We start from the raw sequence: 12,230 nt of genomic DNA, 5'->3' as shown, positions 1-12,230 counted from the left end.
AGAGAGAGGAAAGAGAAAGGGAGGAAAAATGAAGAGAAGGAGGGGAGAAGAAGGAAAGAAATGGGAAAGGAGGAGAGAGTAGGCAGAAAGTGGGGGTGGGTGAGGGAAAGGGGACAGAGGAGAAAGAAGAATTAATTTGCAATAGTTGCTATTTCTGCTAGTGAGGTGATTCACTTTAGGCCACTACTATTTTGACAACCAATTTTCTAACTATAAGGGGGCTCCAGCATATTACTAGACCCCTTTCAACCTCATCTCTCTCTAATTCCAACCATCTACTTCCAGAGGAGAGAATCAACTCCTGGGGGGTGGAAAGAGGAATCTGGGGTTGCAATAGATTCTTCTACAGATGTTCTCATCCAGATTTTTCAACAGCATATCTATCCCATTTCAAAAAACATAGGATACTATAATTCCTGACCATTTCTGGGTTTAGTTTTGTTTGTTCAGTGGTGTCTCACACTGTCTTAGACTTTCTATTCCTGTGAGAAAACACCATGACCAAAAACAACTTGTGGAGGAAATGGTTTATTTTTAAGTTCCATATCATAACTCATTATCCATGAAGTCAGAGCAGGAGCTCAAACCTGGAACCTGGAAGTAGGAGCACATGCAGAGGCAATTAAGGGGTGCTGCTTACTTGCTTGCTCCTCAGGGCTTGCTCAGCCAGCTTTCTTATAGCACCCAGGACCAACAGCTGAGTGGGTGGCACTGCCCACAGTGAGCTGGGCTTTCCCACATCAATCAATTAAGAAAATGCACCACAAGCTTGTCCACAGGCCAATCTAATGGAGGCATGTTCTCAGTTGAAGTTTCCTCATCCAACATGACTCTAGCATGTATCAATCTGACATAAAACTTACAATGCTAGGCAAAGACTCTACCACTCAACTACATTACAGGCCTCATTTCTACAACTTTGATTAGGTTTCTATTTCCTGTTTTTGCTCATTGTCCATCTTGTTCACTTTTAAAGCTTAGCCTTTTATTTTTTTTTTATCATTTCCATGTTTTTTGTGGATTTATTGCCATTTTACAGCAGTTTCAAAGGTGGCAGAAGTGAATGTAGGTTAAATTAATCATCTTTAGCTGGAAGCCATTACCAGGTAGTCTCTAACTTGGGAAGAGCCCAAGTTTATTCATGCTACACAATTCATTCATTTAATAACACTTAACAAAGTCCTTCTGCATGCTTGACATGGTCTCTCATGCTTATGATCCTTTAGTTACAATGCTACTGTCTTTATGGAGTTTATACTCTATCAGGAATATAAACTTGTACATAATATAAACACACATGAAAATATGTTATTATTTCCAGCAGAATTAACAAATCTGAAAAACATTGTGGAAAATGGATATTGTTAGAGGTCAAACAAATCACTTGCTAAATTCTTTAACCTTCAAAAACCAGTAAATTCCCCTATTACTGTTAATACAGTAATAATACAATAACAAGAATAAAATATAAAGATCATTCTTAATACTATGACTATAGGAACATAACTAAACTTACAATTAGAATTTAGGTATCTATGTTCTTTCTAAATTCACCTCTAAAGGCATAAGATGGATGACAGCATAACTGCAGAGCACTGAAAACCACCAGCCGTTATCAAGAGCAATGATCCCTTTTAGTGCAGGTGGAATTGGAATGCTTCTCAAGAAAACACTTGCCATATCTGAACAGTGTAATCCTTAGCAACAGCTCAGCACTAATATTTTGTTATGCTATATATCAGTGGTTCTTAGACATCAGTCTGCAGCAAGCCCTGATCCATGACAAACTTCTCAGTAGTCCACAGTCAAATGTCATTACATGACTTTTCTTATACTGATCTGTCCTTTATCCTGAGATTATATCTTTAAAATACATTTATTTTTAATGTTGTTTTATAAAATGATGATGATGATAGATGATAATGCTTTCTTCTTTAATGTGCTACTTGACAAACTTTGTACTATATTGATGAAAGAATCTAGCATCTTTTAAAATTAAATAATAGAACAAGATACTTAAATGCAACTAAACAGGGGAAGCATATTAGATATAAATTTACAGAAAAATAAATATTAAATATATGTATATAACCTGATTATTTTCTCTTAGCACCTTCAATTCTGCATTCATTTCAGTATTAGCTTGAGTTTCTTGCTGAAGTAATTGCTGCATATGTTGAAAAGAAATGATGATATCCTTCAAAAACACAAAAATATATCATGCTACTAAGTTTGTTCTTCAAATATATTTCTGGTTTTAAGCTATTATTGTTGTAGCTTAATTTTCATACTATATATTGAACTAATAGTACTTCTATAATTTACTATCTAAAATGATTACTGCTACACAAATTTCTATCAAGTATTACTTCTAAAAGTCCCTTATCTTATAAATTAAGTTTTTGAAATGGGCCACAGATTCTAAGACATTACTGAACAAGGTAAAAAATTCAAAACTGAAATAAACTTATTGCCTTACTCACCCACAGGTAAGGAATATATCACTAGGAAAATGTTGTAATAACTATAATATTATAAAATGACTCTTTAGACCAGACTATTACCAATCAAATGGGGGTAAAGCAAGAAAAAGACAAGACAGAATCGAAGAAGAAGAGGGGCTGAAGAGGCAGCCTGGAAGTTTAGAGCACTGATGCTATCACAGAGGGCCCAGGTTTGGTTCCCAGCACTCACATGATAACTCACAACCACCTGTATCTTCAATTCCAGCAGATCCAACACCCTCTTCTGGCTTCCATAGGCACCAGGCACAAATATGGTGCATATGGATATATGCAGGCAAAACATTCATATACATAAGATAAATCTATTTTAAAATAACTATAGTTTCCCCAAACTATTCTTTAAATACATGAATAGATTCAAATAAGAAGAAATTGTTCCAAAATAACACACATACACACACACACACACACACACATTTCAATTACTACTGGTATAACAAATAATTAACTTACTTCTGAAAAAATAGAAATTTAGCTAGGAAATATGTGGCTGATGATGCCTATATTCTCAGCACTTGAGAGGCTGAGACAGGATTGCCAATGAATTTGAAGCCATCAGGGGACAGGTCACCATGACTCTGCCTATGATTCACTTGTCCTTATCTAAGTTGGTACCATCCACCAAGGTTACCTATCTACAAGGTCTATGACTAAGACTTGGCAACTTTCCACCAAAGCTGCTTGTTTACAATAGCTTCTAGCCATCTGTTTCAGGGTTTTTCCACAGAGTCCCAAGACTGTGTTAGCATGCCTGTATGTCAGGCCTATAGCTGACCCTAGGCGTTCAGTGTATAAGCAGGGCTGCCCCTGACACATAGTCAACTGTAAGCCATCCTGTGCTGATTCCATGACTAGGAAAAATGGCCCAGCAATTAAGAGTGTTTACTGTACAATCATAAGGACCAGACTTGGGTTCCAGCATCTACTTAACAAGCCAGGCATTTTGCAAGCATCTGTAACTCTGAAGGACTGAAGAGTTCTGGCCTCTTTGTATAGAGGTATGTGAGCATGCATGTGAGTGCATACATACAAATGCACATACTAAGACATATACACTCACACAAATAAATGTAAAGGCACACACTTTTAAATCTAGGAGGCAGAGTCAGGTGGGATTCTGTGAGTTCAAGGTCAAGAATGATCTGTATAGTCATTTCCAAGACAACCTGGGCTACATAGTGAAACCTTGTCTCAAGTAAAGAAACAAATAAAATCTTTTAAAATAACAAAATAGAAGTATACATTCAACTGGCTAGAAATATACAAACATTTCCACTCAGGACATGTTAGCTGAATGCCTACTCCACACCCAGGCAAATATCATTCCAATGTCTACTTCCTGCTACTGTTTTTTTTTTAAATAATAACTGACTTCCAAAATATGTGATGGCTGGCTTACCTGCTTTTCTTCTTGAATATGGGTAATCTCTTCATTAATTTTCCTATTTAATTCCAGTTCCTTAAAATTGAAGGATTTTAAAGTTATAATGTAAAATTCAGTAAATTCTATATACAATTCAGTAGCTATGTTTATGATGAGACATTGGCCCAGTGAATTAAAAAGTCCAAAGTAGGCTAGTACAAACATAAATGTTAAAACTATAAAATTTCTTTTCTTGAAAGTTATTTAGAGATACCACTGTGTGATAAAATTACATGAAGCTACATTTGAGTGGTATGAAAATTGTTATGACCAAATTTTGTACTGTTTTTGTTAATGACAAAAAATCTAATAATTTAAAAAAAATATTGATATATTATTTTTACTCTATTAACTTACAGACAAAAACTATTTATGCAATAATCCTGAAGTTCTCATAGTTTTGGTAAGGTTTTAATTTTATAAACTTGAATAAATTTAATTAAATACCATGTTGAGTCTTTCTTGGAGCTCTTCACATCTTTGTTCTTTAATTATTAGATCTATACTTTCTTCCTCCATCTTATGCTGACATGTGACCTTGAACTTAATCAACTCTGAAGCTGCTTTCTTTAGTTCCTTAACATAAAAAAAAGCAAAGTCAGTATACATATTTCAATAAAGCAAGACATTTTTATGACAATTTCTGAATCTTTAAAACTATAATTCTTTTATCAGTAGAAATATATATGTATATATATGTGTATATATATATATATATATATATATATATATATATACATATATGTATATTTCTTCTTTGGAGATCCCATACATTATTTGAATCACAGTCTTGTGACATCTCACACACCCCATCTCTCAGCCCCCTCTCACAACTGTCACCCTCCTCCTTAAAAGTCTCCTTGTCACATTCATGTATGTCTTGTCTTTTGACAAATGACTTTAACTTGTCAATCTGTGTGTTCATGGGCTTGGCACTTTGCACTGGAGCCTAGTGGCCTCACTTGTGGGTACACAAATAAAGATAATGACTGTCTCTTTCCCAGACTCCACCAGCAACCAACACATAGACAGGATGAAGTATGATCACTCAAGTCCCTTCCTGATCCAAGACTGCAGACAGCAGGCTTAGTCTTTCACAGGCCCAGGACAGACAACTACCCCTGCTAAGACCATGACTGCAATGGCTAGGTCATGCCCAGCATGTCACAGTTCTCAACCCTTCTCTTATCTTCTAGCTCTTAACTTCTTTCACCTCCTTATCCATAACGCTTCCTTTGCCTTAAAGGAGAAAGTATAAATGTCCTACATGAGGCTGAGCCCTCAACCACCACTTATTCTCAGCATCTGGAGCAGAGTAAGTCTATACATTCAATGGCAACCCACTGCAAAGTGACAGTTCTAACTTATGGACTGAGCCCTTGGCGGAAAAGATCTCATGGTGGAGTACTCAACATCATTTTACTGACCTATCAAAGTCCTTTATGGAAAGAAGTTTTTGAAAGACTGAAGCTAACAAATAATTGTGTCCTAAGGAACACTAACACTCAAGGATGAGATAAGAGACCAATAGCAAATGCTGGCAAGTACAGCCAACTGAGGAAGGAGGAAGCCCAAGAATGTGGTATCTAGGAGGCTCAAAAGAAAACAGGGATTCCACCAAAACTGGATGCCTCAGTTCTACACATCACAGCTTCATATAGTTCTGTGTAAATCCCCATTCAAAATCCAGGAGAATTAGTCTTAGGTTCATACACCACTTTTAGGTATGCACATTGCATAAAAGACTGTTAACCATGTGGATCTAGCAGTAGGGTTTTTCTTAGAAAAGCAGTAGGAAATTCACTGTCTGGCAAATGAGAACTCTTAGCTTGTATTAAAGTAACTAAACAGAGCTGGAGAGAGACCTCGGTTGTGAAGAGCACTTGCTGCTCATGCAAAGGACCCAGGTTCAATCTAATACCCTATGGCATCTCACAAATATCCCTAACTCCAGTTTCAGGGGGTTTTAGAGCCTAGTCTGACCTCTTCAGGCACCAGGCATGCACATGCACCTGCAGGCAAAACACTTGTACACACATATAAAATAAAAATAAATAACAAAAGTTTGAATGACAAAAGCAAAACTTAAACCAGGGAAATGTGTGAATGGGTGTATATCCTTCATTTGACCATTCTTACTTGCCATGTTCTTCCCACACTGCTCTCTGTCCTGTATCACTGATCTCTGGGAGAACAGAAAACCCTGTGTTCTTTGAACCCTACTAGTGTTAGATCTGTGGGCAATACCTGTGTAGTAGCTGCCTCCCTCTAGACCACAATCTATTAACAGCCCTGAATCTTCAGGAACTCACAGCTTGACCTTCTATGCTGTAGCTATAGTGTCTCCAAGTCCCACTGTGAAGTGCAAACTTCTGGTTTCTTTGGAAAGTCAGTTGTGTTGGATGGTGTTTTGCTGGGGCAAACACATGAAGGAATATTTTCTTGAAGTGGACACAAGTGAAAGAACATGTGCTAAAGAAGACACATGAAGGAATGTTCCATTGAAGTGGACACAGGTGAAAGGATATTTTACTAAGGCAGACTCGTGAAGGAACAGTTTTGCTGAAGCACAGGTAAAAGAACATTTTACTAAAGCAAGCTCATGAAAGGACACATGATGAAGGATTCTTTGCTAATGACATGAATGTATTAGTCCACCTTACACTGTGTAGTTGAGCTCCATTTATCATGACTCCATTGAAAGAAATGCACCAAAAAACCTTCTGGTGGTGCTGGTGGCTTCCATGGACTCAGGCAGATTGGCAGAATGATGTCAGCTGACATAGACTCACATGGAGTTTTGCTAAGACATACTCACTTGCTGAAGTAAAACATGTGGTGAGGCAAGACCTGTGGAGGGCATATGATGTTTGGAAGGAGTATAAATAGGACTCAACTGACTGTGAGAGGGGCTTGTTTGCATAGCTAGCTCTGTAAAGCATCTTGATCTCAAGTCTTTCCTGATCTTCACTTTGTCAAGAGAGGCACAGTGAGAACTTCTCTTGGCATCCCTGGTGATACTAACCCTTCTGCTGACTCATACTGATTCGTCTGAGGCCTGGCTGTTCCCGCTAGGTCGAACCACCACTGCTGCTATCCTGACACTACTGAACTGGACTGCTGGTATCTCTATGAAGTATTTGTGAGTAGATCAAGCTGCCGCTGTTGAATCCTGTGAACTGAACTGCTGATTTCCTGGCAACGCAGATGGGATTTTTTCCAAAGAACCTTTTCTAAATGGGTCCACTTCTCCTGTATACTAATAACCTTCCTTTTCCACTACCTCTGATAGGTGCTAGGCTAGAAGGGAGGTTAAAGTGTTTAAGAACTATTGTTAAAAGTAGGCTTTGACAAATTAAAGCTTACACCACTGTTTTAGTCCCTGTCCCTTCAGTTGTGACTGTGGTTGGTATTTTCCCTCTACTTTTATCTGTAGGATGCTTCACCATTCCTTGTTTTCTTAACTCTGTCAACAACTATGTAAACATCTTCCCCATTAAATTTCCATTACCAACTCCAATGTGTCTTCTGTTTCTCACTCCAACTCCATTTAATATAATTGTGTAAAAAATTAAAAGAACATCTCAAGGATAGGAGAGGTACAGGAAAGAAAAAGCAAGAAGCATAGAAAACTAGGAAAAATGTAAAGGGGAAAGGTTTCATAGCTTGAGATTCAAGTTGGTGGGCAAAGGAGAAATGCTAAATTGAACATTCTTTCTACATCTATCAAGTACTTACTATGTGTCAAGTGCCAAGAGCTGCTATCTTAAGCTTGTAGATTAAAAAGAGTTTATTTAAAAGAGTGGAGGAACTCTAGAGAAAAGAACACTAACTAGCTGGCTATCATGTATTAACCCCAGTGTGAGATGATGAGTGTAAAGCAGGTCAGAAACACAGGGCTATTACAGGACTATGGAAACAGAAAGAAGGCCCTCATCTGGGATTCTGACTGACGCCTTTTTTGTCAGTTGAAATCAAGAATTTCTACATGATTAATAATGTTTGCTTAAGGCTTTTCTCCTTTCCCAGCTATAAGCCTACAGTCTTCCAGGAATCTCACTAGAAACCCCAATTGCAGCAAAAGACATGTCCTAAGCTTTTGTGCAACCATAAGAGCTCCAGCCTTTCCTTATCAGATAGAATCCATCCAAGACACCACTTTCAGACTAGTGATGTTTTGCTTCCTTCTGTTTCTGGTATGAAGAAAATGGGAGAGTGCAAACTGGTCTAGTATGTGACCAGTTAGCTTAAATGTTACAATAAATCACAGAGAGACGGCTTCCAAGTATAAAACAAAGAGCAGAAGAATAGGTGTGGTAGTACAGTTCTTTGGGAGGCTGAGGTAAGATGACAGCTTAAGCCTGGGGATTCAAAGCTAGCCTGGGAAATACAATGAAATCCCGAGGAAGCTGTGAGAGAAAGGGAAGGAGGGAGAGAGGGAGGAAGAGGAAGAAGATGAAGGAAGATTGGACATAAATAGAGAGAGAGAGAGAGAGAGAGAGAGAGAGAGAGAGAGAGAGAGAGAGAGAACTGAGTAGTGCATTGAAAGCTTGAGCCTAGGGAAAATGTGAAGTGAAAACAGATGCATGGAATCATCCATAGAGCTGACACTAAAGAACACAAAGTCACTGAAAGAAAAACTGTGAAAAGAGAATAAACAGGGACCACAGAGTAAAGTTTTGGAAGAGTGGAGGGAAAAATAGTCACTGAGGCAAAGTAATCTTTTGTAGAGTTTGAAAAGACCTTTAAATGGGTCACTTTTACATGGGTGTCATAAAATTGACTATCCTTCTATATTCTCTCATTGCTTCCTTCATGTTTAACTTCACATCTTAAGCCACCAAATAATACAGATATCCTCTATCACATAAAGGAGAACACACAGTCAAGCAGGTTCTAGCATTTATTGATTTAGGCACTCAATTTATATTACCAATAACTAGTCATGTCTATCTGGGGTGTTATTCTTCTTTAAACTTGTCACAAGAGGTCAATTTTGATAGTATATAATGATTACATCAACCAAGGATACTAAGTTTGTTGTTTCTTAAGACCACCTCACTATATAGCACAGGCTGGTTTTAAGCTCACAATCTTTCTGCCTCCCAAGTGCTGGGATTGTAGGTATGCACCATCCACCTAGGTCTTGGTACTCCTTATAAAAGTTTCCACCAACTGTCTCTTGCTTGACAAAGATCACATGCTCACACACGAACCTCACAGTAGAACAAGGAAAGAGTGTGATAGTAACTGATTTAGATCAATCATGTGCAGTACAATGACTGATGATGTTACCAAATCCATGACCAGAGTTTGTTAACATTGGAAAAGTTAGTTTGTTCAAAATGATAGTCATGCATAATAAGGTGAGGGAAAGTGGAGAATGCTTTTTATAAATTGTTTTATTTTAAATGATATACCCCTGTTTTAGGTCTCAGTCCCTCTTCCCACAAAAAGCTGTTAGATCTAATTAACAGCTTTCAAATTGTGCTGACAAGCCTCAGCAGTGCTGTGCTGAGCTGAGAAAAACTGGAGCTAACAGGTATGATGGCTCAAGAGTCTGCCTTCAAGTCTACCAGCTCTAGATTTATTTCTTTCAATACTTATCTCCCACATCATAAAACATTCCACGGCTTAAGAAAAAAAAGGTGAAGGGACTGGAGAGACGGCTCAGTGGTTAAGAGCACTGACCATTCTTCCAGAAGTTCTGAGTTAATTTCCAGAAACTACATGGTAGCTAACCATCTGTAATGGGATCTGATGCCTTCTTCTGGTGTGTCTGAAGACAGCGACAGTGTACTCATATACATAAAATAAAATACATAAATCTTTTTTTTAAGGATAAAAGCCAGATTAGATGATCCTGTGGTTTTCTGAGATTTAGAAATAACCTATACTAGACAATTTGCATAGAGTTAGCCATCATAGAAAACTTGAAGGAAGGTCAAACAACTGCTGAGTCTGATGGAATTTCAAACTTTCCTATTGGGAAGACACTAGAAACAAATGAGGCTGCTCAGCCATTGAGTAGGCTATACAGCTCACCTGAAGTGACAATGCAGAAAAGTTGAGCCCACCAGAACTACATTAATCTGATTTTGCAGTGCATACAGGCAGCTCTATAGCGTGTTAAGTTTTCTAAGGTGATTGTTTGTGTATTTCATTATTTATATTTATCACAGATACAGAAACAGGAATAACATCCATTATGACACTACAAAAGAAAACAAGATGGGAAGAGAAAGCAATATCAGTATGCACCAAACCACAGGCCTCTTAAGAAGACTAACAGAAAGGCTTAGTTTTACGCTAGTTCAGTAGAACCATTGCAGGCTCATATCTCATGCCTCTTTTCCTCTCATTCCAACAGCTCACTCCGAATTTCTCAACTACTCTTTTTCTAGTAGAACACAGTTCTTCTTTTCCTCAGCGAAGTAAACAGTTGGAATGAAAGAAGTAGAGGAATGAGGTTCGAGCATGCACTAGTTCTACTGAGCTAGGCATAGTGGTACACTTAAAGAATGCTGCTCTATAAGCTCCCGAAGGAAAAGTATCTTGTTCCACAACTTATATCCAACACATCTACCTTCAGAAATTTAACAAGAATTGAAAGGCGTAATGAATATCCTTAGTAAAGAATGATAAATATCAAGACACTTTGATTTGTCATTGTTTAAAATAAATTTGATCGATTTTGACTTATTCAGCATCAAGTAAATGGCAATAAAAACACTTGATGAAGGCACTCAAAGTCAGCAAAACAGACTATAGTTAATGGTGCAACAGACACAGTCAGTTTACAAGACTTTTAGAAGGTAGTAGACATGAGTGCATTGCTAAGCACTTATGACTGAATTAGCCAGCGTCCTCCATTCAAGAAACAACCCAGCACCTCAGTGTCCCAGAGACGTCCTGGTGTTAAGTATGAGCAGATCTGATGTTTATTAGTGAACTGGAAAAACAAAGCTTAGCAGATGTGAGTTAACTTTAAAAGAACACTATATTTTTTTAACTGGAAAATAATCTTGACTGTTATAATCAAGAATTCCCACACTGTAAGTTTAAAATAGGATAATTCCTCATTTTAAGTCTAGATTAAGTATATTCTGGTCAGAAAAAAATTTAACGAATGAATCATTATTCTAGTCTGCCATAGGCTAAATGTTCTTTAACTGAACTTATTGAACAAGCTACTGTTTTTACCATCTCCAGCACTGGCAAATATAAAAAAATGAGGTGCCAGTTAAAATGACTATGGAGGGTGATGGGAAGATAAATTTAGCTTCATAAGGTAAGGTCTTAAGATGTATAAAATTAATGCAAAGGTAAAATATCTGCTAAAGAATTCTAAAGTTTTCATCACAACTCAGATTTCCAGAATATTTGGCAGATATTCATATTATGCATTATTTAATCTAGTAATATCTCATGTTCAGATAGCTAAAGAAAAGATCTTTTCTTCTATTTTCAATTATGTGTATACGTATGGGAGTGTGGATGCCTATGGGATGCAAAGAAGGCAGTGGCCCCCTAGAGCTTGAGTTACAGGCAGTTGTCAGACACCCAACAAAGGAGCTAAGAACCCAACCTAGGTCCTCTAGGAGAACCAGCAAGCACTCTTAACCACTCAACCATCTCTCCAGCCCAAACTGATTCTACTTTTTAAATTTTTATTTTTATTTTATGTACACTGGTGTCTTGACTGCATGTATGTCTGTGTGAGAGTGCCGGATCCCCTGGAACAGGAGCTACAGACAGACAGTTTGTAAGTTATCTCTCCAGCCCCCTGACACCAATGAAACTGACTTAAATATAATGTATATCTTTTCTTATATAATTATATTATATATTTACAGTTGCTTTCTTATGCAAAGATAACTTTCAAGGGAAAACTGAAAATAGTTTTTGAAATTTCAGTTATTAGGTTTTTTTTACTATTAACCTTTCTTACACCAACATATAATTGAATTAAGTAAATAAAATTCAAACAAATTAGAAATTAAGTTATTCAATGACTTGTTTTATATTAGTGATGTGTTCAAGGTTCATTCCTAAGTTTCACAGGCCTGTTAATAATAGGTATACAACTATATAAGAGCTATAAAGCCACTTGCATAACTATCGGGCCATGGAAGGGTATCCTGGTTCTTGGGTTGTGGGTTCGGCCATGCCCCCAGAACCCAGGCTCCTGACAGGTCTAATCTCCATTCAACCTTCACCCTTCAGTCATGTACACAGATGAAGGGGGTGATAAACAGGCCTCAGGCCCTAGAGAGATTTAC

General features: G+C 37.5%; 1 protein-coding gene across 2 annotated transcripts in view; it reads right to left on the bottom strand.

The window, feature by feature from the left end:
- Positions 1-12,230, bottom strand: part of Ccdc73 (coiled-coil domain containing 73) — a 111,667-nt gene that overhangs the window by 20,842 nt on the left and 78,595 nt on the right. For both annotated transcript variants that reach the window (XM_076929369.1, XM_076929368.1), the window contains 3 exons: positions 4,396-4,524; positions 3,925-3,984; positions 2,093-2,197 (listed from right to left, as the gene is read on the bottom strand). In XM_076929369.1, the coding sequence (XP_076785484.1) occupies positions 2,093-2,197; positions 3,925-3,984; positions 4,396-4,524 (294 nt within the window). The remainder of the gene's footprint in view (positions 1-2,092; positions 2,198-3,924; positions 3,985-4,395; positions 4,525-12,230) is intronic.

The sequence above is a fragment of the Arvicanthis niloticus genome, chromosome 2 (genome assembly GCF_011762505.2).
Source record: "Arvicanthis niloticus isolate mArvNil1 chromosome 2, mArvNil1.pat.X, whole genome shotgun sequence".
Classification (NCBI taxonomy): domain Eukaryota; kingdom Metazoa; phylum Chordata; class Mammalia; order Rodentia; family Muridae; genus Arvicanthis; species Arvicanthis niloticus.
Note: the sequence above shows the minus strand (reverse complement) of the source record. Positions and strands in the feature narration are given on the sequence as shown.